The sequence below is a fragment of the Henckelia pumila genome, chromosome 4 (assembly GCF_033568475.1).
Source record: "Henckelia pumila isolate YLH828 chromosome 4, ASM3356847v2, whole genome shotgun sequence".
NCBI classification, from domain to species: Eukaryota; Viridiplantae; Streptophyta; class Magnoliopsida; order Lamiales; family Gesneriaceae; genus Henckelia; species Henckelia pumila.
This window is the reverse complement of record NC_133123.1, coordinates 4,371,251-4,397,918: the sequence shown is the minus strand read 5'-3', so window position 1 is coordinate 4,397,918 and position 26,668 is coordinate 4,371,251. Positions and strand designations below refer to the sequence as shown.

The 26,668-nt window shown below is 33.9% G+C and overlaps 3 protein-coding genes across 7 annotated transcripts; 1 reads left to right on the top strand and 2 right to left on the bottom strand.

The window, feature by feature from the left end:
• Positions 1-1,633: 1,633 nt before the first annotated feature.
• LOC140863409 (uncharacterized) lies at positions 1,634-4,909 on the bottom strand. Of its 2 annotated transcripts, XM_073266818.1 has the most exons (7): positions 4,253-4,908; positions 3,408-3,548; positions 3,206-3,319; positions 2,943-3,116; positions 2,287-2,402; positions 1,966-2,056; positions 1,634-1,873 (listed from the first exon to the last, which is right to left on the bottom strand). In XM_073266818.1, the coding sequence occupies exons 1-7, from the start codon at positions 4,733-4,735 to the stop codon at positions 1,868-1,870; spliced, it is 1,125 nt and encodes a 374-aa protein (XP_073122919.1). In that variant the 5' UTR covers positions 4,736-4,908; the 3' UTR covers positions 1,634-1,867. The 2 variants fall into 2 exon arrangements, with proteins under 2 accessions (XP_073122919.1, XP_073122918.1); XM_073266817.1 differs by having other exon boundaries at positions 1,634-2,056; positions 4,253-4,909.
• A 4,052-nt stretch (positions 4,910-8,961) lies between these two features.
• LOC140865058 (uncharacterized) lies at positions 8,962-11,182 on the bottom strand. Of its 4 annotated transcripts, none has more exons than XM_073269560.1 (3): positions 10,621-11,182; positions 9,855-10,387; positions 8,962-9,531 (listed from the first exon to the last, which is right to left on the bottom strand). In XM_073269560.1, exons 2-3 carry the CDS (start codon positions 10,382-10,384, stop codon positions 9,162-9,164), a joined length of 900 nt encoding a protein of 299 aa, XP_073125661.1. In that variant the 5' UTR covers positions 10,385-10,387; positions 10,621-11,182; the 3' UTR covers positions 8,962-9,161. The 4 variants fall into 4 exon arrangements, with proteins under 4 accessions (XP_073125661.1, XP_073125659.1, XP_073125658.1 ...); XM_073269558.1 differs by having other exon boundaries at positions 8,963-9,531; positions 9,855-10,413; XM_073269557.1 differs by having other exon boundaries at positions 8,963-9,531; positions 9,855-10,413; positions 10,627-11,182.
• Positions 11,183-19,943: 8,761 nt separating this feature from the next.
• On the top strand, positions 19,944-20,630 carry LOC140867434 (uncharacterized). The gene has a single exon (XM_073272507.1). It carries the CDS (start codon positions 20,169-20,171, stop codon positions 20,373-20,375), a length of 207 nt encoding a protein of 68 aa, XP_073128608.1. The 5' UTR covers positions 19,944-20,168; the 3' UTR covers positions 20,376-20,630.
• The last annotated feature ends 6,038 nt before the right edge of the window (positions 20,631-26,668 follow it).

The following is a 26,668-nucleotide window of genomic DNA, read 5'->3' as shown; positions in this document are numbered from 1 at the left end:
ATTGAGCTTGGGGTATCCCTCTAATTTATTTTCGGAGTTTTGAGTTACTCTTTGAAATCTGGAATTGGTTTTTAATGAAATGATGTATATGGACGAAGATATTAAAATAGAACGAATTGAGATCATTTAATTACATTAAGTTAGTAGAATAAGGATATTAAAATTTAGTACTAAAAATTACTTGCAGCAAAATGTACGATATTCGTAGGTGGTCCTTCACAAAATTAACAATCATCTTACTATATTATAATGATTCAATCCCTTAAAATAACTATTTTTGGTTATAAATGTAATATTAATTAACATATTTGATATTTAAATATTAATATTTTATTTTACACTTCTTAAAAACTAACACAACTATTTTTTAACATCCAAACACACGTTCAATATCACGAATCCACAAACTCACATAATTTTAAACATGTTAAAATTTTTAAATTATATATATTTTTAACTAAAAAATATAAAGTTTACACCATGTGCTCGGGTGGCTAGTATATATAAATGTCCTTTTGGACCACCAATTAACAAAGTTGTGGTTCAAAGTGCATCGTTACCAATTAATAATTTTGATTAACAAAGCCCAATTCTAGTAGAGTTGACTGTTCCACTTTGAACAGCATAGACCAATTAGCAGGTGGGAATTAAATAAGAAACGAAACTACTTTCGGGAGGGTTTCAACTCTTTTTCTTTTTCCCCTTGAAAATATCATCCTTTTGAAGTGCTTAACAGTTACTATCAGAAAATAAATTTTATGTACCATAAATAAATCTGATTATATATCTTGGCCAAAAAGATTATACGATTGGACTATAACCAAATTGTGTCGATATGTTTTATTAATATAATTATTATTACAAGTATATTATACAAAATCATGCGTGTTCCGAAATGGTCAACCAACCGCGTATTAATTCGCACCCGGTTAGCAAACGAACTTTCAAAAGGTGTATTTGATTATTCGCCCACTTGAAAGAACTTTCCAAGAAGTCAAATCCCCACCAATTGTTTGCTACCCTATATAAGTGCACACCAAATTCTCAAACTCAACAACCAAACAGCTAAATCTCATTAAGAAAAGAGTGCTAAATTGCAGAGACTCCATCCTATGGATCAGACAACAAGTGGGCTTCCACCGGCTCCCGTCACCACCGGAGTTGGAGCGGAGAAGAATCTGGCTCGACGGAATATTACACGTGGGGCGTCACCAAGATCTTTCACATACAAACGGTCCGTAACATACGAGCGGTATGTGGAAGCAGTACCGAGGAGCAGGTCAAGGAGACGGCAGGCAGCCAGAGAAGTTGTTCAGAGGGCCTTGACGCCTCCAAGCCAGAAGCCGAGCTGTAGGTGGCGGAATTTCTGCCCCACGCCCAGCCGCCTCTCGAACATGTCTATGGCTTAACCACGAGAAGTTCCAACAAAATTTTTCCGGACAAGTTTCTTTCATAAAGCTAGCTAACATATATAACAGCTAGTTTTGAATGTATATCTTACTAGCATTTTTGAGGCATAATTCTTACTTGATTAACGTTGGTAATGATAAATATTTATCGGCATTCATTTAACAGTAAACTAAGGGCCCTTGTCATTTTTTTCCTTCGACACATCCATCTTAGAGTTCAAGTCTTAACAGATTAAATACCACGATAAGAATAACAATAAAGGAAGGTCTGGTAACGAACAAGCATATATTCCATTAACTATCAAGGACGTATTCTTATGGTACAATCAAAACACAAACCGAGACATGAGGAATCGATGTTCATTAATCTCTCCATAGACAAACAGTGTTTCTTTCACAGCAGTCAAGGATCAAGACAACGTTTCTCTCTTCCTCCTGAATCAGCTTCTCGTTCTCTTTTATTCCTAGGCTCAAAGGAACCAATGAATGGACGACGTCATCATAGATGCAAAGTCGAGATACACAACATTTTTCATCGATGAGCTTGTTGGCGTACCTCGGATGATCCCTTTGATGATGTTGGATTAGTCTCAAGACTCTCGACGAGCACTTCAGACGCCCTTGTTTCAGATTTCTCATTTGAGTAACTGTAAAAAATATTGGAATTTAAGTCTCATCCCACCATCTAATGGATTCACGATAGATATCTAGTTTTAACTATGATCAAGCTAAAAGAGGGATCCTATTCACATCAGTACGAATAGAAGTATTATTCTCAAAAGGAAAGTTAATAATCGGAATCTGTGAACAATTTTTCGAATCCAAGAAAATACCCTACAAAAACAAGAAATAATTTGATCCAAGTAACATAGCTTACGTAGACAATATGGTGACCCAAACAAGTTCCACTGTGTCAACCCAAAGAAGCCTTTGTTCGAGAGGAATCACGCCATAGGTGATCAGATGTGCAAAAGGCCATAGCTTCCAACCAGCCTGAAAGCAATTGCATTCAAAACAATTTAGGAGCACAGAAATGCAGATTGCAGATATTTAGAAAACTGGTTTCACTTGTTTGTCAGACACAAGTAGAAAGAAATGGAAAAAGCGGATCTTTACACGATTTTGCGTTGTCTGTGTAACACACGGTTTCTTCACATTAAAAAGGATTATGGGAAGACTTTTTACCCATCATATTTCTCGACATGTGATACTCATGCCTTTGAACTTATACCTTCTGTAACCTCTCAAATTAGATTAACCTTAAATGTTCACGAAATTAAAAACTGAAATTACAAGTTAGACATGAGAAATAGGAAGTGGATATATATATATATATACACACATCAAAATACACAAAACTTAAGATTACGCAGCATATGAAAACTAATAAACTACAAGAAGCAAAACGTTCAGGCTACAATTTCCAAGCATGCATAAGTGACCTCGATGCTAGATCCTCATTTGGAACTGAAGCTAAAAATCCCTTCAAGGTTTACTAGTTTTGTACATCATAGAAGGAGTATGGCTTCTTACCGTTAACATCGGCCAGAAAGTAGCTTTCCACTCAGAAAAGATATTGGCAGGGGAGTCACGGCGTAAGACCCCTAAAAGAATGAAGTAAATGCTATTCCAAACAGCAGACCAAGCTGTTTGATCAAAAGCAACTTTAGCAGGAACAACCCACCAATCATCAAAAGGAAATAAAGCCTGAAAACCACGGTATATTCAAAAATTTAAACCGGCCATGTGTTGTACTAGAACATAAAATCTGAAGAAAATAACTCTGCAATAATTACCTCACAGAAATGATAATAATAGTGCGAAAGGGAACCGTGAAGTGAAAAACCGACTAGACCAGATCTGAACATACGTGAACGGTCAAATTCAAACAGAGGTTTCCCTTCATAACACTGCAATTTATTGAATAGCAAGTGAATTAGTCAACCAGTCCATCAAATAGCCAATAGCAGATCACATGGATAACCAAAATTTACAAACCTGTGCAATCCAATCCCCCAAGGAATAAACAACTCCACTGATAAACATTTTTGCCAAGACGGGATTTGTTTTCAGAGCAGCCTCATATGCACTCCAGTTGTGTTCGGGTGCATATCTCAATATTTCGAAAAGGGTCCATCCCTGTGTAAAGACAATAAATCATTTCCACATAATCTAATATAAAGCCTCTATGTAACAATCAAGAACCAAGTCTACAGCTGTAAAAACGTTTACCACATATTTTTCAGCAAAACTGAAGGAAACAATAGTGCATAAATTTCATCCATTCAGAAATTTTATCCTCCATCCTTCAGATTCTCCAACCCTACCCCCTCCACTCCCTTAATCAAGAAAAAATAAAATTTTATATGTAATACTATGAAAAAATAAAGCTTTCAACCCCTAAAATCTAAGTGAGTCACCCGCTCTTCAGGTACCACCATCTGCCTGATAACTTTTTAAGTTTACCCAGTAATTTCTGAACATATGATTGAACAGTATGGAAAGAGTTGTACATCTGTCCGCTATTAGTCTGTTCAAAGAAGACTAACAAGCCCAAGGCCCGGAGTAAGAGTTGAGAAACATTACTTCATGTAGTCTACCGAAATTAAAATTCACAGGATCAACAAGCAGGAAATCAAAAGTCACTAATAACCTGACAATTCCTCAGTTACCATAGATGCTATTCCAAAGAATTGAGCAATACATCAATCAAAATCAGACAACTCAATTGCACGCAAGGATAAAAATCCAAGCCCCCAAATTAACATACCCATCAAGAACAAAACATCTCAATGAAGACACACTCAAAAGGAAAGAAAGATGCAAGACTAGAAAACACTCACATGCCAATAATTATGATCGATGGTAAGTAACTTGGCAATGGCAAAAGATCCAGCAGCCAACACAATAGCAGCATTAATGGACCTATCAACAAGTCTCCCCATTTCCAGCTGGCTCTTCCCATCGGCCAACTCCGAGCCAGACGCACCAGAAGCAGAGGCTGAGAATCCAGCAGCGCCCTCGAGAGTCAGCCTCCCAGAAGCGTCACTACCAAAACCCCCCACAACCAGATCCACCTCCGTCCCTTCCGCTTCTTTTCCTACGAACACCACTCCCCCCTGTTGATCCACCATGTCATCACTCTGCACGGGGATGACGTCGAACTCACCGGCCGCCGAGCCCACAACATGTAAGGAACACAGTCTACGATTCTTGCTCAAGAAACCAACTTTGACGGGACTGTTGTAGAAAGGGTTGCTCTGCTTGGGTCCACGAAGAGCTAACAAGGATCGTGGGGCGACGGAGGAGGCGGCGGCGATGGCCATACAGTGGCTAGACTTGAGTTGTTCCCTCTGATCACCTGATCCCACTCTCTGTGAATCACACAAATCTGGTAACTGTAGTCCTAACGATAATCGGGATAGCTTTGATTAAAATTTTTAAGCCTAAAAAAATCACTTTTAAATCAATATATAACACTCAAAAAAAAAAAAAAAAAAAAAGAGCACAATTTGTGGATTATGTATTATATTATATTATGACAATACATCTTCCCGGCCACTTGTAATGCAAACCAGAGAAATGAATAAAATAATAATATATAAAATATAAAATATGTGATCCAGGCCAGCAAGTTTAATTTTATTGGGCTCAAGTAAAACTTGTGGGCCAATGGAAATATCTGGAAACATTACACCCGACCCGTAGAAAACAATATATAAATCCCGCCCATGATATTTCTGGATCCACGAAAATTTTGGTGTGTTCTAGAGAAGCCACGTCTACGGACTACGTAGATTGTGGAGGAACCCAGTTTGGGCCACGTTTCGAGCCACGCAAAAAGTCCATTTTCACCACTTTTCTTGTTTGTATTTGAGAAAATCGTGTGTTGGGCACAACTGGCTACCATCCACCCACTTTTATATCCTTGACTTGAAATATTTGATGGGCCGTATTCAATTTTGGGACAAATCCAATCTTAATATGGGCCTCAGAGATGTATAACTTTCACTTTACGGGCTTAATTTTCAACAAGTGCTTTAAGCGCCAAAAGGCACGGGCCGACCTAGCTCTAAGCCATAGTGGGCTTCGCTTTCATAAGCGAACTCGAATATTTGATGTTGTCCTTATATTTACAGATTATATCACTATATGTGAAACGGGTTGATTCAACAAATATTCTCAGTTTTTAAAAAAATATTGTTTCATGGATTTGACGAAATGAGATTTGTTTAATAAAATTGATCCATGTATGTAGCAAATTAGATCAATTTTGGTGTCGAACGTGAGGACGACATGTGTAAGGTTGAAGAGAAGCACCCTTTTGCCAATGTTTGGACAAATTGGGTTATAGTGCTATTGCCTCGTAGGCTAGCTAGCTAGCTGGAGCATTTTATTTTGAGGCCGGGGTAGTTTCAAATCATGAGTTTAGATTATCATTTAATACAATATATATATGGGTCAAAAAGAGGAATATAACCATATATGGTTTTTCCTATACAATTATATCTAATATAAAATATTTGCAAGCGGGAAAAATAATCTAATTCTAATTATACCATGATGTGATGGTTCAGAAAATTAAATACTAAGCAATAATGGATTGCTTTTTTCCCACCACCATAATAATTATATATATAAGAGTTTGTTCGAGCCATTTCCTTCACTTAAAATAATTAAGCAACGCACATGCGCTAGGTTTGTGCTAGAAATCTCGAGTCCCCCATTCAGTGTGCATTATTGAATATTGGATGCAAAACCATGAAAACGATTTAATAAAACTATAATACAATTTCATTATTGTCCTAGCTAATTTTTGAATTTTTTCGATATAGTTTTTCAAACACGTACTAAAGGCAAAAATAACCCCAAACACATGAAGACTTGATTATTTTGCTGTAGGGGACACCAAAAATATATACTTGTTGATACTTGTAGACTGATCCATGTATTATTACTCTATAGACCCGAAGAGCCCAGTAATTAGTTAGACGTTCATTTCAATTTGATGGGACTCATATATATATAGATCGAGGAGTAAAAATTAGTTGTCTAGTCTCAAATCTCAACCCAACTAAAACTAATTCAAGATGAACCCACCAAACATATGCTAAAGGTTATAGCACTCGTATATCTATAGCGATTACTTAAATATTTTTTTTAAATGTTAATTATCTTAGCTTTTGACATCAACGGAAACTTTTCATGTCTTTTGTAATTTTATCTCAAAAAGGAAGCCCTTTGAAAATTATGTATTTTGTGCATTTTTGGATATAAAAAAGGATATAAACATATTTTCAAATTAATTTGTTCTACAGGGTCCGATTCCATGTCTTAGTCATGAAGAATTCGAAATCGCGCAGAAGATTATATGTATATATATAGTACCATAATGCATGCTTTGATGATGGACCCGATCGTTCAAATAAATAATAATAGAAATCCCTCTTTATTAACTAAAGGTAGCAAAGTTTGGGGACAGCCCTTAAGAAAATTGGGTGCAAAAGATTATATAAAGCAGCTTTGATCACATGATAAAAAAGCATGTATACGTGCATGGAATTAATGGAAGGCGCTGTCTTCGTCACTTGCTATTAAATAAAGTTTACTTTGTGCATATTTTCGCAATCAACTAACTCCGCAAAAAGAGTCTAATCCCGCGAGGAAGAAGAATTATAAGCTTTAATTTGTTTCAATTATGTTCCAATTACTGTCCCCTTTTCTCTTCCTCCATTTTTCGCCTCCTATATACATCGAGCTAATGGATACATAGAAGCTACAACTGAACTCATCTTGCTAATAAATATACGAGCTAGCGAACCCCTTGGTAGGTGAAGAGAGATATGTATGGTTGACCAGTTGATGAATTTAATGGGTTAAAATGAACTTTTTACGCAAAATGGTCGATTCTAAGTATAGCAAAAGTGAAAAAGTAGTTGTGGGGAGCACTCAAATTTTGGGTTGTATGTATGCATGAACAAAACCGTATGCATGTATTATCACAAGTCCAAAATGGCATCGGAATGGGTCGTCTTTTTCACATGGAAGAAGATAAAATGTGCCTACGACGATGAATCATCCACAGAAAGGGACAAGACAGTGAAATGGAACTTGAAAACAACTCATAAATTCACTTTACCGACTAGTAAAAAAAACTAGAATCTAGTACGGAACCAATTGGAATACTGACAATTCCAAGGATGTCAAAAAATCCAGAAATTCCGACGCTTTCTGACACTCCTCTCATTTCCGAACAAATCACGACTGTTTTACAATTCGAAATAATATTATAATATATTTTATTGACAATTTAATTAATATTAAACTCAACATTATTGTGTTTCAACACATATAATAATAATTAAACTATGGACTTAATTCGCATAATTATTTATTGTTGAAATTATCAAATAGTAGAATAATGAAATGACATTTTTTCTGTATTTTTTTTAAATTAAATTAATAATTTAATTAATTCATATTTATAATTATCTAATTAGAACAAATATGTAGAATAAAATATGCAATTTGACAATATATTTAACAAAATTTATTGAGTAATTTATATTCGAACATTTTATTAATAATTATCCGATGCGCAATATGATGTTCTTCTCTTGAAAAAGTTTGAAGCATTTCCGGAATATTTAATATTATATGTTTTAAGTTAAATATTAATTTTTTTATTTAAAAATATAAATTTCTAAATAGTATTTTTTAATATAAATAATCATTTTTTAACGAAATCTTGAAACTAAAAAAAAAACTAAGGATTTCCTCTCCCTACCCGACGGGATCCCGAATATTCGGGTCCCGAAATGCGTCGGGTACGGGATCGGGAGAAAAATGATTTTTCGATTTTTTTTCGAAACGAAAATTGTAGAGGAAGATTACGGGATCGATCCCGACCCTATTCTACTTCTGGACAATTCCACGCTAACCAACTAATGGTGATCACCATTGAACAAAAAAATTTGAATTAGATTTTTTGTGATAATTATTACCATGTTTTATGAAATGCCGTTGGTGATTGGGAAGCACGAGGACCCAAAACACATGCCCAAGATTTTAATTCTGGAACAAACTCATTTCATTTGCTTTTCAAAACTGGTGAGACACTGACCCATCAACGTATACCCATTGCTTCCATTTCCATTAAACCTCTTCTACGTACCAAATGATGCACACGTTTTTCAATATATAATCAATGTTATCTGCCCCCTATCCTTTCCCATCCAAGGCCAAGGAAGATTAAGAAATTTAGCATATTTTTTACTAGTACAAGTTTCATTTCCCATCTTATAGAAATACAACTTTAGGATTTTTAAAAAGAAAATTTAGCATATGATTATGGTTCGGTACATCTTATGAAAATGGATCCATGAAAAGGAGAAAAATCAAGTACGATCCACCGAAAGTGATTCAAAAATTAAAAACTTAGGATACAAAGTTATAATACCATCGTGATCTCAAAGAAGCAAATAATAAATGAATTGGTGTGATCGCAAAACTAATATATGAACAAAGTTCATTATTTTGTATATTAATACAAAGCATCTGGTTCCACTTCGTTTCCCCAGATCTACTATTTTCATATCTCTCATCCACTAGTAAAACAAAGTAATTATTTTTAAAAAAAAAAAAAACTCCATGAAACATTTCCCGATATTTGCATATTCCACCCCACTTCCTTTCTTAATAAAACAAAATATAAAAACATATGTATATATATTAGTTTATTATTCCTCATCCTCAACAAAGACCGTTGAATCTCCAATCCAATCTAACTTCACCGGACCCCACAAAATGATGACGTGGCTTCCGGAACGAGACGATGTGGCTGTTGACCATGAACGCGGTGACCCGATCCGAGACCCGGATATCCTCCATCTTCAGCTCGTTCAGCCGCTGCACGTACTCCGGCACATGCACCAGGTCCCACACAACCCCCACGCCGCCGGGCTTCAGCACCCTCACCGCCTCACACAACACCCTCATTCGCTCCGCCGCCGCCGCAGCAGACTTGGCCCCAAACTCCTTACCCACCCTGTGTACGAACGCAGCCGATACCACCACATCGAAGTAGTTGTCGCTGAAGGGGAGAGTCCTTGGGTCGCCTGGCCTGCTCGGGTACCATAATTCGGTGGTTAGATGGCGGCCCGGATAAAAAAAAAAGATATTTTAATTTATTATTTCTTGGGTTGGATTTGGATAAAGTCAAATTTGAATTCAATTCAATGGATCAAGTATGAATATATGATACTGAAGTGGATAACAGACACTTATTTTATTTTACTATTTCTGCTTTCAATCAAGTGGACAAGAAAAACGAAGGGATAAAAATCTGCAGCTTGTTCAAAAACGATGCATAAAATATATTTTTTATTATATAATATATAAATAATAAATAAGTGGGTTTTCCATTTCGGGTCGGGTCCTCTGTACCTGCAAGTGACGTACTCTTGGACGCCTTCGAGGCCAGCTGTTTTCAGGGTACGTGTCGGAATGACGGTGCTGCTGCGGGTCTTGGTCCGGGCCGGATTGAGCCCGACAACGCGGCCGGAGGACCCGGATTTCTTGAGCTGCATAGCGACGGCGTTGAGGAGGATGCCCCGGCCACAGCCCAGGTCGAGTGCGTGCTTGACGGAGGACCAATCCGAGACAGAGGACACGATGCGCTGGGACATGTCCCAGTGGAGGGACACGGCGGAGTAGAAAAAGTTACCGGCGGCGAAGAAGAGGCACACGGCGGAGAGCGCCGTGACCGAGCCGGTGAAACCTGCGGCGAAGCGACTCGAAGCAGGGCCGGGGAAAAAGTGTTGCAGGAAATGACATATTGGTTCGAAGTAGAAAAGGAACACGACTGAGAGAACAGAGAAGCCCATGGCATGAATGAAAAGGAATAATGGGGTCTGCCAGTCATCCACACCGTAGATCGCGTAGATCTGCGTCCAATCTCTGCCTGTTTTCCCCATTTCCTGAATAATTTAGTGAAATCCCGATTCTGTCAAACAATGAAATAATCAAGATTCGTAGAACATTTCAACTCGGCAAATGTTAAAAGTACAGAAAATGACAGCTGAATCCCAAATTAAGCTTCAAACATTATTGAACATAAAATCCTCTTCAAACCAATATTTTCAAGTTTCTGGAAATAAAAGAAAATTGGGATCAACACCGGCCATAAAAAAGCAAAAAGACGAGAGCTTACCCTTACCCACAAGAAATCAAGGTGCAGAACACTGAATGTCAGATCCAGGAAATGCAGGGGAATAATTTAGTGATCCCAAACAAGGAAATATTAATTATTGACACAGAGAAAAGTACACTCCCTCTGAGCAAGGTAAAACAAAGGAAACACTCTTCAGTAACAGTGATTTACACCACACCCACTCCCCAAGGTACAAAATGGCAGCTTTTTTAGTTGAGAAATCAATCAATGATGCAGAAAAAGATGATCGGAGACGATGGACTGGAGCACGAATCCCTCCAAATCATGAAAAAACTGATTCTTATATACCAAGGTTGGGATTAAAAACAAAAAACCAGGGAATGATGAGTGAATCTTGCTTCTCCGTAGTACGTAATCACGCGTTTTTGCGATTCGTCTGTTTCTAAGAAGAAAAAAGATTAATGAGAAGCAAACAGGGAACGGAAAGTTTGGTGGGTGGGATTGGATTTTCGAGGAGAAAGCACGAACTTTTATTCTTCTTTTTTACGGAGAGAGGAAAATTCTTGGCGTCTTGCGATTCTGTTGCTGTGTATTGTTTGCGAATTAAATTTTCTTATATATATATATTCAGTAGAAAATGAGATTTAAGTAATGTGCTTATTTATGAATTATATATGTAATCAAGGGGGTTGATTTGATCGAGTCCGAGTATTGGACTATGTGGTGACCTGAACAACTGGTGAAAGTGGTAGTAGGCAAACATTTTATATTATATATTTATATTTATCTCAATTTTTTTTGTTACGTGGAAACCCGCAGCCGTTATCTTCCAGTGCGCTTTGGATAAATTCTCGGACTAACGTAATGGCCTGCAAACTATGTCAGTCAAGTAAATTACATTAGACAAACCTTGGAAATCTACTCATATATGACTTAATATATTGATTAACATCGAGGGCCATTAACATTAAATGGGTACAATGATACGGTACACACACATTCAACTATTCAAGTGGGTGCGAGAGCAAGCCAACCAATAGACAATAGCATATCTTAAAGAAAATAAATATAAATTTTATACACAGTCTTTAATTATTGCTATCTAGCAATATAGGAGCAGGTGTAATTTGTTGAATACTACCAAATATTAATCTTATTTGATGATATTGAAGGTGTTGGAGATTTATGGCTCATAGTCATTAGTCCATAGATTTTCTAGCCTTCACTTGTTTCATGCTTAAAATGTATCATAATCCGTGTCACGTCCTTAAAATCGCACCAATCACAGGATTTCTCGGAATTTAATGTTGGAAAATGCGACTACTAATATTTTAGAAACGAAATAAATGCTGCAAGGATTGGTTGTGGAAATATTTGGTTGTAAATTGACTTTGATTTTGAAAATATTGTAATAAGGCCAAAATTCATATTTCAAATTAAGTCATAATTGATTTTATATATATGCATTCTAGAATTCTTTGTAAAAAAAATTAATATGATAGCAAATTAGCAAAGGGGTCGCTCATTTTACCAAAAGTTGATAGTATTAGAAGTATTTCAAAATTTGCCAATTGTGCTGAGATGCGTTTAAATTACATACTAATGATCATTTTTAAAGTTAAGACGGCACTTAATATTAATGAATAGTGGTAATATAAATATAAAATGAAAGATAAACTTTAGGGTATTTTAATCTTGAAACGAAGTTTCGTTCGTGTAACTTTTGGACATGTTGACATTTAGTACGATAGATTTGCCTCTAATCAAGGGATTTAGTCAAGGAAGGGTAACAAAGGTGAAATAAATATATATAAGAGATAGGATAATTATTTAATGTTATTTGTTACGGACAAAATCTCTGCCAAGCCCACTGTACGGGTCTCTTGAACAAATCTCTTTTGATAAGTCAATCTTATTAAATAAATTTTGAGAAAATCGATACTACTAGAGATCAATTCAAATTCATTTGTGACAAAGAATATAGATAGAGGCATTTTTTTAAAAAAAATATTTTTCATTAATTTTTCAGATTTCAAGTGGCATATTTTGTGTTCATGAAAGTTAATTTAGACAACTAGCATTAATCAACATACAAAAAAATACTTGTTGCCAAATTGAATTGCATCATAGAATTGCATAAGCGGCGTTGTATGATATTCATTTATCCCAGTGGCGGAATTAGTCGAAGATGGATAACAATCGTCAGCCTCGATTTCTTGAATTTTTTTCCATACATTGTAGATTATTTATTTATTTATCATAAATGTATAAAAAAACTTTACAGTTTACAACAAATATTTTTTAAAAGTTTAAAGTTGTTGTTTAATCCAATTTACGGGAAAAAAAATCAACTCCAAAACAGTGGTTTTTAGCATACACTCGTTCTTACATAATAAACATGTAAAGTAATCTTAATTTATCCTATTGAAAACTACGCATTCATAAATAAATTTTAGAAATAAATAAAATTTAGAATTTTTCAAACAATATTTACAAGTTGGTAGCCTCTTTTTCCAACGTAGGGACCGCGGGGAAAATAAATGAAAAATGGTGGGTCCAAAAGCAATTAATTAAATAAAACTAACGAAATAAAAGGGATGTGTGCAAAATTTTCAAAGTTAAGACGCGGGAATGGCGTAAAGTACCAAATGGGGAAGTCATGGCTTCTGACGGTGCAATAACAAATACTATGTCATTTATTGCACAATTAGTCCTTTCTTGTTATTTACTTCTCTATTAAATAATTTTTAATATCTATTGACTAATTATCTAGAGTAATTAATTAACAAATTGATTATCGCTATTAATATTGTTTATTTTCGTTTGATTTAATCAATCAAATTATATCTTCGTAGACAAGCTAGTTCGATGAATGAACGTCGAAGATAAAATAAATTTAATTTGAATAAATAAATATATATTACGATTTTTTTTTAAAAAACAAAGATTGAATTTGCGACGAACATATTTGTTAATTTCTCCTATTACCATTTGATTTATTACCAAATGATATTAGTCCAAGTAATCTGCATTTGGCAATCGAAAACATGAGGCTAAACTCTATTATAACTAGCGGTTCGCCATATGTCGTGTGAGCAAAATATGACGGTATAAATATTATATAATATATTATGTGTATAATATGTATTTTAGATCTATGATATCGTTTGCATCATGGATGAGATGTTAAAATAATGATTGTATGACATTAACCATATTTATAAAACTTATGTCAAACATTAAAGGGAAAATTGCTTTTTTGGTCCTGTATGTTTGTCACTTTGCGATTTTGGTCCTTTATATTTTCAGATTGCAGTTTTAGTCCGCTATCTTTATTTTTTTGGCAATTTTAGTCCTTTTTCCGATGTGGCGCTGACGTGGCACAAATTCAATGCTGATGTGGAGCTGACGTGTACAGTGCCACGTCAGCATTTTCGAAGAAAAAGGACCGAAAGTGCCAAAAATCGAAACATACAGGACTAAAACTGAAATGTGAAAACATAAAGGACCAAAATCGCAAAGTGACAAACATACCGGACTAAATTTGCAATTTTCCCAACATTAAATGAAACAACAAAAAACAATCGATCAACGTTTTAGTTCCAAACGAATTTAAATTATCGATACTATTTTATGAAATTACTTTTTAAAATTGAAACTCTTATTTTTAGTCAATAGCCGATTATCTAGTAATCAATTAATCAATTAAATTAGTGGATTCGTTATTAAATTAATTGGTTAAATAATCATGAGAGTGTGGGACGTTAAGGGAAGAAGTGGAAATGCGTAAAATTGATATCTTTACAGCAAGATAGTTTTAAAAATGCCCTTAAGCTTAATAATATGGTAATGGTAACCTGACCATAATAATAAACTAACAAATGCTTCCGGTTTTTGTTTTAAAAGAAAAATGGGTGATTCCAGAAATAATCACAAATTGGAAACTGCGGGTCATGTTCATGTACGCCCTTAATCAATGGGCCTTTAATGTTGTACTTTGATCCGAAAACCAAAAAGTTGAAAACACTAAACCACCACACACGCCACGTAGTGATAACGTTTTGAGATACACCCCCAAAATCCAAGAATTCCATTTTCCAATAACAAAAAAATAAAAATAAAAAAATCCAAGAGTTCCAAGAGATTCAAAACTGGAATTTAAGGAGAAAAATAATCGATATATCATACACCCACAACACTATTCTAATCCCTAAACTATTTTAGAATTATATAAAATGGCGTTACGTAGCACCCCCGGATGGTCCAATGAATTTTTATCTATCTTTTTATTTCATTCTTTTATTAGCTGTAGCCTGTAGTAGCCATTTATATATATATATAAAAAAAACTTTAATATATTTCTTTGGGTCATTTAGAGATTAGTCCAGACTAATACGTACATAAAAGGACAGCAATAACATGAAATATGTGTGAACCTAAACAAACACTAAAATAAGATACGTACCATTCCCTCGATCTGTTAGCATCTCCTTTCTCCAGATTTCTCGCCGTTTCTGGCCGGAAAAGAGTCGTCGATCGGTCGTAACTCTAGCCCAAGTAAATTTCAAATGTTGGCTTGTCGCTTTTAAGTTTTAACCATGGAAATAATTTAGCGAGACGTATATGATAATTGATTATGGGTTTGTACACAATGGAATGTTCAAGTAAAACATTTTACAATTTAAAAATGGTAGCTAGAGTTTCAACGGAATTAAGAGGGTAACTCGAACTATGTAATATAGATCACACTTGATCTCACTAGTAAATTACGATACAATGCAATTATTATATTGATCGATCTCGAGTATATATATTTTAATCATGCATATGCATGTGATCTCTGACCCTTCAAAACCAACCTAATAGTACCAAATTACGACTCATCGGTTGACTTTGTTGACCTAGGGAAGGTTTTTGCATGGTTGTTTATAATAAAATAATAAAGTATATATTATATATATAATTAAGCATATATATATAATCACAATGGTGTCATTGCGATTTGCGGGTACTTATGACATATTATCTTGACAACATGAAGCTTTTTTTTTAAAAAAAATTATATATAGCACGATTCTTTTCACAATCAAATGTATTTGTTCATGCATATTACGTGCAAAAGGCCACCACCTCCCTGGGTTAAATCTAGAAATATTATTCAATATCATATATGTTCATGAGGTTAAATTCAACAATATCATATCTGTACAAGTTAAGCGTCAAGTATGTATCCAACAATTTATATTTGGTTTTTCGTTTTGTTTTGTTGCGGTCTGTGTTTTTCCCCCCTACGGACCTACATGTGATGAAACATGGATGCAGCCAAGGGCAAATGAACCTTTGGCTATAACTCGAGTGACTCAATTTTTTTTAAAAAAATTAAATTAAATCATGTGTAGCTCAATTTTGTGCTATTTTTGGATCAACTTTATATCAATGTGGGTAGCTCAATGTTTAAAAATTAAGTAACAGGTCATCTGGCTAAAAACTGAGTCTTTTCGCCTTCGTCTCCCTGTGATATTTGATTCAATCTGACTTTCATCTCTATCAAATTTTTTTTGTTAAAGCTCTCCTCCATTATAATATTTCTCACTTCTACAAGAACGTCGACCAAATAATTAAATTTGAAATACTCTGCCATCCTTAATCAAAAAATATGTGTATATAATATATTGGTTAAACACACACACACACACACTCGTCAATCCAAATGTATCTTAGCCACCCACTAATTTTAGACGTTCAGCCCCTCCACCAATACGGGCTCGTTCCAGCTTAGTCCAATCCCGCGTGGGAGCAGAAATAAGAAGCCCAATTGAATTATGATTAATTGGGTGTTAGATGTTGGCCCATGGTCTATGAGACACAAACATTTTGACCTATGTTTGGTATACTTGTCAGTGGCGTCAATATGTTTTATGAAAAACCACCACTATTTTTTTTTTGAAAATTAAAAAATATACATTAAATTTTTTCATATCCGAAAACTCGTAACAAAATTATATTTTCCTAAAACTTAAACTAGCAAACTTTAAACGATTATCTTTAATTAAATTCAGATCATGCTTTTATGTAAATTTAGTGTACGTGCACGACTAAAATTTACAATATTTTGGAACAAATTCAACCAAAAAATAAAAATGCAATCAAAGCACTACTATTTTATTTTTGTATTCCCATTATTACTGAAAACCAATAATAGATACCCCTAAGCTTTTACTTATTTTTTAGTCGGTCGGTCCTAATCACTATAGAAGATAGCTTAGCCTCTCGTGAGAAACCATTAAAAACAGCTACAAAATTTTAAAAATTCTTTTCTTTAATTGATGTAATTATGGTTTTTGTATATATGGATTGAATTTTCGACAAATTTAATTGATAAAATCGTTATCATGGAATATTTTATTATAATAAGTTGAAATGTCAATCAACAATTTGAACGAAATTTTGAATGTATGTGGTTCGATTATCTCAAGTTGTGCTTCGATTAATGGATTTGGAAAAATTAACATCAAACGTATGGATTTTAAACCTTTTAGATTTAGGTTGCGTTTATTTATGTTGATAGGATTGTTAAAGATATGATTTATTAGGTGATTATTAAACTAATTAGATATGATATAGAGTGTATTTGATAAATAATAATTTGTTTACTGTGATTGATTACGATTGTGATTAGAATTGTGATTAAACAAAAATTCACAATTTTACCATTTAAATATAATAGAAATGATTAAAAATAAGGGTATATTAGGAGTTTTCTAATTTTTTTTTCCATTTATACAAGCCATAAATTATTTAACCTTAATGAAATCGAGGATTAAAAATCATGCTCAAATATAATTATTAACGGGCCCTTGAATTTAGAAATTTCTGTAAATTTTTAAGTAAATATGATATTAATTATTATTAATAGTTTTATCACATGATAATCACCACAAGTAAACGCAGCCTAATTTGATTTCATAAAGTCAAATAAATTACAAATTCACGTGGATGGATGAATTGACTATGAAACACTCTGGGTAATTGCAAATAAACACGACACAGCTACCTTTTTCCATATCAAATAAATATATCTAACGAATTTGGGCCCCGCAAAAATAAATAATTTAATGAAGGTGGAAACTTAATTTGAAAGGAATACAAGCTAGGGATGGCTAGACAGCTAGTATTATATTATACATATTAATATTTAAACGTTAATATAATGTTTTATTTATTTATTAGGACGGACAGATTGAACATAAATTGCTACGCTTCATCACCCAAGTTGAAATAATGTTCATATTTTCGAATTAATTAAAAAGAAACAAAAAAGTACGAGATTCTTTTTTAAAAAAAATTAAAATAAAAAAAATCCCAATGCTTTGGCTCTTTTAATTGAGCAAAATATCATGATTCGTGGCGTGGATTAAAATTAATTACAAAATTTGAACACATTGAAATTTCACGAAGAGATAATGAAGGTAGAGTGATTGGACTGAAACCGTAGCCTGAAATCGTGGAACATTCACAAAAAGTCCAAGCTTATGCCACAAATTATAAAACAAAGTAAACGACAGCAATAATTGTTCAAGTGATTATATGGAACGAATTATAATATACAAATTAATCGAAATATGCATGGGTAAAATAATATAAATAAAAATGTAACATTTTATATTTGAGCTTGGTCCATAACTTGATCAAACGTATAATTAGATTTTTTATGTTTACTTATTTACAAGTATAACTTATCATTTTCGACCTTAAATCCAAACGAAATGCTCGAAACGGTTTAGTACATGTCGCCCACAGGGCACTACCCCGCGGGTGACATGTAATCCCATGATTGGTCAAAAAATTGTGTGGTACGTGGGGCCCACTGATTTTAACTAATCATGAGCCGTCACGTCACCCGCAGAGCACTACCCTGCGAATAGCATCGACTCAACCGTGTGTGTGTGAGAGAGAGTACATATATTGAAATTCAATGCAAGATGATATAATAAATAAAATGCCAACATTAAAAAAATGATGTATGTAACAAGTACCTCCAAAATCCGATTTATAATTCCGCTTACCTTAGAGTAATATCCCAATATTTAAACTCATGTTATAAAAAAAAATCACATGTATTCTTTCACGTTACTCGATATATTGTATAATAATATAAAAAATGACTCGACTTTCTTGCCACCACTAGACAAAGTTTTATAACACTAGTCACGTTCTTCGATCCAGATCGATCTAGTCCAGTGGCCCGAGTTGCAATTACTGAAAGCAGCTTTTGAAAGATGCATCTGTATTATTTTTATATGATATATTAAATACGATTCATTTCATTTTATATCACGACATTTACAAAAAAGAGTGATAACTCTATAATAAATAAAAATACGTGGAGTACCTTTTATTTTTCTGCGTGCAGGCACAGAATACCTTAATCGAGCACAAAAATTTAATGTGCAATGGCACCGGCCTGGAGTACTACCCGGCCTCACCTATTTATTATGTTCAGTGCAAATAAGCTACCCAAAAGTAGCTAGCTCTTTCATGTGTGTGTGTGTGTATACATATCTATGTTGTTTAATTTATTATCCTCGTTGATCAAATGAAATGAGAATAAACATAATATTGATAAAACTATTGATATAATTTGATGCAGTTACAAACAATGATTTTACTCGTCACTTTGAGTCAGTGAAAATTTAACCTAAACATACATCACTAATTAACAAATTTTGTCATGAAAAACAAATCTGAATTGAAAATAAAATTGATATTCTATAATTGCTATATTAATATATTCCATAGATGTCATAAATATTAAATTTGCATCTAACGGTTGACATTTTTCAATATAAGTGAGATCAACTATTTTTTAATACTGTACCCCGCATGTATTGATGAATGTTCATCTTTAGATCTATCATGGGGTAGTGTCCTTGTATGTAGCATGAAATATTTTTTTCTTTTTCATTCGTCACAAATACATAGTTTACATTTCATATTTATGATTATTATTCTATCGTCATTAAATACAATAATGGTAATTCTTACAATTTTTTAACTGATCAATTAACACATTCATAAAATAAAAAAAGGTAAAAGAGAAATCACATTATAAAATTGACTTCTCGAATAATTTTTAAAAATGAGTAACATAAAGTCATAAACATAAACATATATAGAACAAATAAAGTGTGTGATTCAGTTAATATCATTTAATTACATTAATTTATCAAAAGAAAGATTTGTTTCTTTCGAGATATATCACAACGAACACTTTATGTTTTTGTTTTTGTTATTTGGGCTCTGGTAAGCGTGTTTAAGTTGCCCTCCAACTTCCAACTGCCCCTATCTATCTATACTATACGTATCACTATATCAGACCCATCCCCCCTATTACCAGATTCCTAGACTTCTACGAAAACAACACATGTAAACCCAAAATCAGGACATTACAGTTCACAACGAATCAGGCTTTCAATTTCTTCTTTTTTTTAAAAAAAATAAAATAAAATTGTATGCTGCGTCTGGGTGCGTGATATATATACACATAACCCGGTTGGTGCTATATCCCGCGGCTAGGCGTTTGATATATGGTTTGTTTCTGTTTTCTGGTGGACCAGAAGAGGGTGATGCGGCGGAGCAAGCCGGTGGCGGGGACGTGCTCGCGGTGCCGACACGGCGCCTTGGTGGCGGACATGCAAACCTCGACGAGGTTTTGTTACATCCCATTTTATTGGACATCGTGGAAAGCTATCGTATGTTGTTTCTGCGGCTCCATTCTCAAATCCTATCGCTGACCTTCATTTCATAATATCATCGTACGTTTGTTGAATGAACATGTTAATTTTTTATTTTTTTTTTGTTAATTTTATTTTTATATTCAAAATGCTTCTTTTACATTAATTAATACACGAATCAATCAAATATTGTATGAGTTTAGTTTTGATATATATATACATGTAATTTCAACGGAGAAAGATCATTGATGTAGTAATTAGAAAAAAAAAACATAGTGCATTTTGAATAATTTTATTTATGTTGGGAAATAATTTTTTTTTATTACTATTATTTAAAAATTTTACACAGGCAACCTTTAATTCATAGACAAAGCCAAAGGACAAAGTTTACGATGTTTAGTAACTGTTTTCAAAATCAGTTCCAAAACAGTGTTGACCATGTATATATATGGCTAAATATTTATTGTGACTTTCATTTTTTTAGTAGAGTAGGTAACAAAAAGCTAAAAATGATTATTATTTATTTATTTGTGCATTTCACCCTAAATAGAAACGTGTACTTTATATATTCATGTTATGTATTAATTGATTATTTTTTGATGTGTTTAAAGTTAATTGTGTGTACATAAATAAAATTTAAATGGTTGAAATTGACAATGTAACAAAAAAATTGGACACGTTGACAATTATTGTTGTATTTCCGATTTGTTAAGATGGATCAATTTCCGATTTGTATACGTAACTTAGGATTTAATCTCTTCAAGTTAATGAATTTGGTTTCTCTCAAAAAATGGATCAATTTCTAAATGTTTATTATACAACAAACTAATAATAATAAATTGACGAAATCCGAATAAAAACTTTTTCGTGACGTAATTGACTTGACTGCTAGTTAGAACATAACCATCCTTTTAATTAGCCATCTGTCCCCTATCTTTGATTTATACAAGTTTGAATATAATTTTAATAATATTATATATATATATTTTTTCATGAATATTGGCTCCCCCAGAGCACAATATTTTTTCTTTACGCGTGTAGACGATTTTAATAAATTTCTGTCGATATTGCTGAATTTCCATTCAACGATTTGCACACTCCTTGTCTATCTTGATTTGGAAATATTGGCCTTGGAAATAAATGTTTTCCTTCGATTGTTGCTTTGTATTTGTATGGTCATCGTTTGAGCTGACAATAACTTTGGCATGTTAGGCTATTACTGTTAATAGAAAAACTCGCCTAATACAATTATTTTTTATTTTAGGAAAAAAAAAAATTTGTATTCTTATCTAATTTAAAATTGCGTCAAGAAACATGATATTCAGAGGCGATCTAAAGGAAAAAAGAGGTTTGATGCGAAGATTAAAATAAGAGTTTCTTAATTTAAAAAAAAAACTTGATATTTACGCTCAATTTTTTTGTTATTTACATTCTATTTGTGAAAAAATTTGCACTGCATTCTACATATGAAGTGAAGTGTAGGTAACACAAAATGAAGTGTAAATATCAAATCTCATTTTAAAAATCAAATATAATCGAGCTATATGAAATTATCTTCATATTTTGTGAATATAATTATGAAATTATGCAAAAATAAAATAAAATAAAAATCACATTGAACCACAAAATCTAACATTAAATCAAAATTAAATGGAGCGAGTCATAAATCAAATTTTAACGCACACAGAGGCCGATAAGAAATTGATCGAACATCAAGCTATAAAACTTAAGGCTAAGAAAGTCGATGATCAAGGAGAGGCAATGAAAAGTGTCGACGAAAAACAACTCTAAACTGAGAGGTGATGAACAAAGCGAAAATTGACATATCAGTTTAAATGATAACTTTGTTGTTGACGATACATAAATATTCTTAGATTTTTTAATAAATATTATAAAACAATAATAATTAATTGAACAACATAATAAATAATATTTATAATATATATAATAAATTTTTTAAATAAATTTGAGGCCCCACCAATTATGGGGCCCTGTGTATGGGCCCTGCCTGCCCCGGGGCAGGGCCGCCCCTGATGATATTATTTTTATTTTAAATTTTAATTGACATGACAATAGTTGTGAACCCGAAAATATAATTCGTTTTTTTTCTTCGTTTTAGTTGGGAGAAAATCAATGTTCTAAAAAGCTCGCTTAAACGATGCTTAATCTCACTTAAGCTTTAACACACTTAAGCTCGATTAAGCGACCGCTTTTTAGAACGGAAGATTTTATTTATTTTTTAAAATGAAAATATTTTTATAAATATGTATATTTATAGTTTAGAACTTGAATTATCTATTAAATCATATATTTATGTTTAATCTAACATTTTATTTAATGTTTGTCTTAAAATAATTAAAATTATAGTAAAAATTGAAAACGTTTTTTCACGCTTAAGCTCGTTCTAAGCTTGCTTAAGCTTGAAAAACTTGAAGTTTGACCTCCACGCTTCGACGCACTTCACGTTTTTTAGAACCTTGGAGAAAATCATTACAAAATCGAGCCACGAACTCGAAATTTGGGACCATATATATTACGTCTTATGGAGTTATTCATAATCCAGATTCTATTCTTAGAGCCAACAGCTAGTGCAATTACATGGGCCGCTAGACCCTAAGGTAAACTAATTGGGCTGACATTAAGGGCTTTAGTTGCATCGATCCATTAAAATTTAAAGTTTAATTACTCTTAACTTAATACAAAGCATAGAGCGCATAGGCTGGTATTCATATCTTAGAAACAACGTTGGTCAGGTCAGGAATTCTATTATGCTAAAAATCATAAAAAAAAAAAAAAAAACTTGTGAAACAGTTTCACGAATTAAATTTATTTATATTTGATCGATACAATGGTCTTTGAATTGGTCATTCCAATGAAAATATTTCATCCTATAAATTGTACGAGTAATTGTAACATTTTCCTCTGATTGCAAATCAAATAAACGATCCTTAAAAAACACAAATTAGTGAGATCTAAAAGCATTCCTGCACGAACAAATTTATAATTTATATTTTCGATTACAAAATAAGAAATGGAATGTATCTTATTAGATTTATGAAAAAGATCAGAAAGAATAGATTTCACCTCGGGAAATGGGGAATATCAAAACTCCTTGTTTTTATACACAAAAAACAGTCATGTGGTTTTTCCTAAATTTACTAACACACACACATTTTATTTTATTTTTTGTGAAATATATTATTCTTAATTGAATAATTAAATTCCAATTAATCATGAAGTGAAAGCAAAGCATTTCCTTTGATAAAAATTAAATACCAAAAGGTTAATTTGGTCGGATACAATAAATTAAAATACAAGTTTTTATGTGAAAAACGATTAAAGGGATGTGAGAGGTTGGTATATAGCAAGGACGAAAATTTCGTATTAAGGTAAAAGAATTTTTTTTTTTCAAATACAAAATAAAATTTTTAAAAGAGTTATTTTCCATCCAAACGTAATTTAAGATTAATAGGTTTGTAAGTTGATGAAATTTATATTATTTTTGTAGCGACCCGACCCGGATCCATTACCTAATCAGAGTTAAGAGCATAATTAAGCATGCATTAAATAAAATCGCTGCGAAAGACTTAAATACAAGCAGACCGGCAGAATACAACCGGCTATTCAAACTCGATTTATACAACCCAATCGAATTTACATAGATAAAGACCTACAGCTAAATACTGCTGTCTTCAAGGTCGCTGGCTCCTCCAGGCTCCTGGTGCTCAATCCTGCACCTACACCTGCCCCATCGAATAGGGTATCCAGATACACAGAAAATACTGAACGTGAAATCTAAGCTCAATACGAAAGCACGGATAAACATACAAATATGATGCATGCAAATGACAGGGTATCCATATCTGGAATAACTGTATACAACTACTCAGACTGGCGCCTGGGATATAAGCTCGTCACATCAGGGTAGCTAACCACTGTGTGCGACCACTTATTCCCGAATCACGGACGCGGACCACGGAGTCCTTCAGGTATCAGTACCTAGGGGTACTCGATATCAAACGTCCTAACAGGGCTGAGCAACCCTAACTGGCTCATCTCGAAAGATATACAGATGTACATGCACAAGATGATATGCACATGCCGCATAACAATAATAACATGCAAACACATAAATGCAACATATAAGCATGCATATCCGCTGGCAATCTCAGTCAGTACTTACGTACCTTTCTAAGGCAGTCCTAGTAGTCCCACTCTAGGTTCCAAGCCTATCATCAAGTCTACAATGCAAATACTCATGCATCATTCAATAAGCGCTAAAATCCTTAACTAAGCTATTGCATACTTCTAAATAATTTAAGGAGACCATAGCTATACCTGCGTCCGTCGTCAGCCCACTGATGGCGACTATCCCGCAACTAGGGCACTCCCCTGCTGCGAATCCACAGCTTCGAACACGGCTCTACAACACAAGCACTGCTCCGCTACTATGTCAGACACTGTCTGACTATATTAAAACAAATACCCTACTCCAACTCTAAAATAAGAGTACCCAAAGCCCTAAAATAGGACCACGAGGGCGAAGGAGAGAATTCGGAATTGGCAAAAAATGAATGCCTCGGACCTTATATTTATAGGCATCGATCGGAACCTCCGATCCTCGATCGGAACTTCCGATCCTGCCATCGGAACGTCCGATCCTGCCATCGGAGCTTCCGAACATCCTTATCTGCCACGTGTTAAAATCTCACTAGTTTACTTCGGATAGGGGTGATCGTAGCTTCCGATCCTGTTCGGAGCTTTCGATCAGTCACACGTCATGGATGACGTAATTCGATCGGAGCTTTCGATCGTTCATCGGAGCTTCCGATCACCTTCGGAGCATACGATCCTAATATCGGAGCTTCCGATCTGTCTGACCCTCCGGACCATTTCTGATCATTTTGGGTCTATTTCCGGGCTCCGTTAATCCATTTAGAAGTCTCCTTAATCACATTTTTCTAAATATAACATGATCACACGATAATTACTCATTATCGTTAATTCTGGATATGGGCCACTACATTCCCACCACTTTAAAAGGATTTCGTCCTCGAAATCTAAGGTAAACCTCGGGACTATAGTATAAACCATTCGTCCAATTCATTAGTAGATCCGGTTCAAAACATCTGGTCAAATAACCTTCGACAATACCAAACCTCGCTAAACCTGCAAGGTCTGTTCATTCACTGAACCACATCAGAACATAAACTCGATTTATAATTCGCACTGATTTCAAACTCGTACGCTTTTAACAATCACTCTGGAAATCACTGTCTTCTTATCAGCAATCCTGCGAGAATCGAGTAACACTGCTGACTATCGTCAGTTATCCATTGATAACCGCAACAACACGGCACCTTCGGTCCAAATTGCCGACTGTATCAGCCACACTGCCTACAAATCTTAGCGATGACACTCTTGCTAAGATCGTAACTAGCCATCAGCTATTCTCTAGACATGTACGAACTCCACCGCTGCCCACGATAAAACCAGATACAACACATTGTATTTGTAACACCCGGTATTTTAATTACGTAAATCCGCCTGCATAATTAGGATATTTAATTATTTAAATTTATGATTTATGGGTTAAATAATTATGTGAATTAATTGTGCAAGATTTAATTTATTCTTAAGCATTTAACCCATAATTAGTAATTTTTATGATTTTTAGTATTTTAATTATTTGATCGCGTGGACGGGACCGTGGACGGACGAGATGACGACTTTTCACCCAAATTATTTTATGAACCTTTTTAGAACCCAAAAATATTATTTTGAGTTTTATTATCTCAAAATTTTAAGTATTTAATTTTATATAATTTTAGGAGTCCTTTTTATTCAAAAATTAGCCAAAATATTGACTTTTTAGTATTTTTAAAAATTCCCTACTCTAATATTTCGGGATTTAACTTTCCCATCAGATTATTTTTATTATTAGGGATTTTTAAATAAGTGTTTTATGGTATAATATAATTCTAATTAAGTTATTATCCTAATTAAATTCTATTTAACCTAAAAACCTAAACCTAATATCCCTAACCTCACGTCCCAAAGCCTTAGCCGACATCTCCCTTTTTCTTCAGCACCTCCATCGACCGAACAATCTCCAAGAAGACTCCATAGCCGATCCTCTTCAAAGTTTTAAGGTTTCTCGTCGCCCGTCGTCCCGGAAACGTCCTACGTGCGTGCTAAATTGATTTCTACGGTGAAAGACATGTTTTATTTCACCTTTATTTCACCTTATCAGTGTTATATGTGCATGTTGTGTATGCATCAAGATCCTTAAGAACTTTTCAGAAAAATGGCTTGAGTTTGTTGAGCACCTCACGTTTTTTTTTCATTGGTTG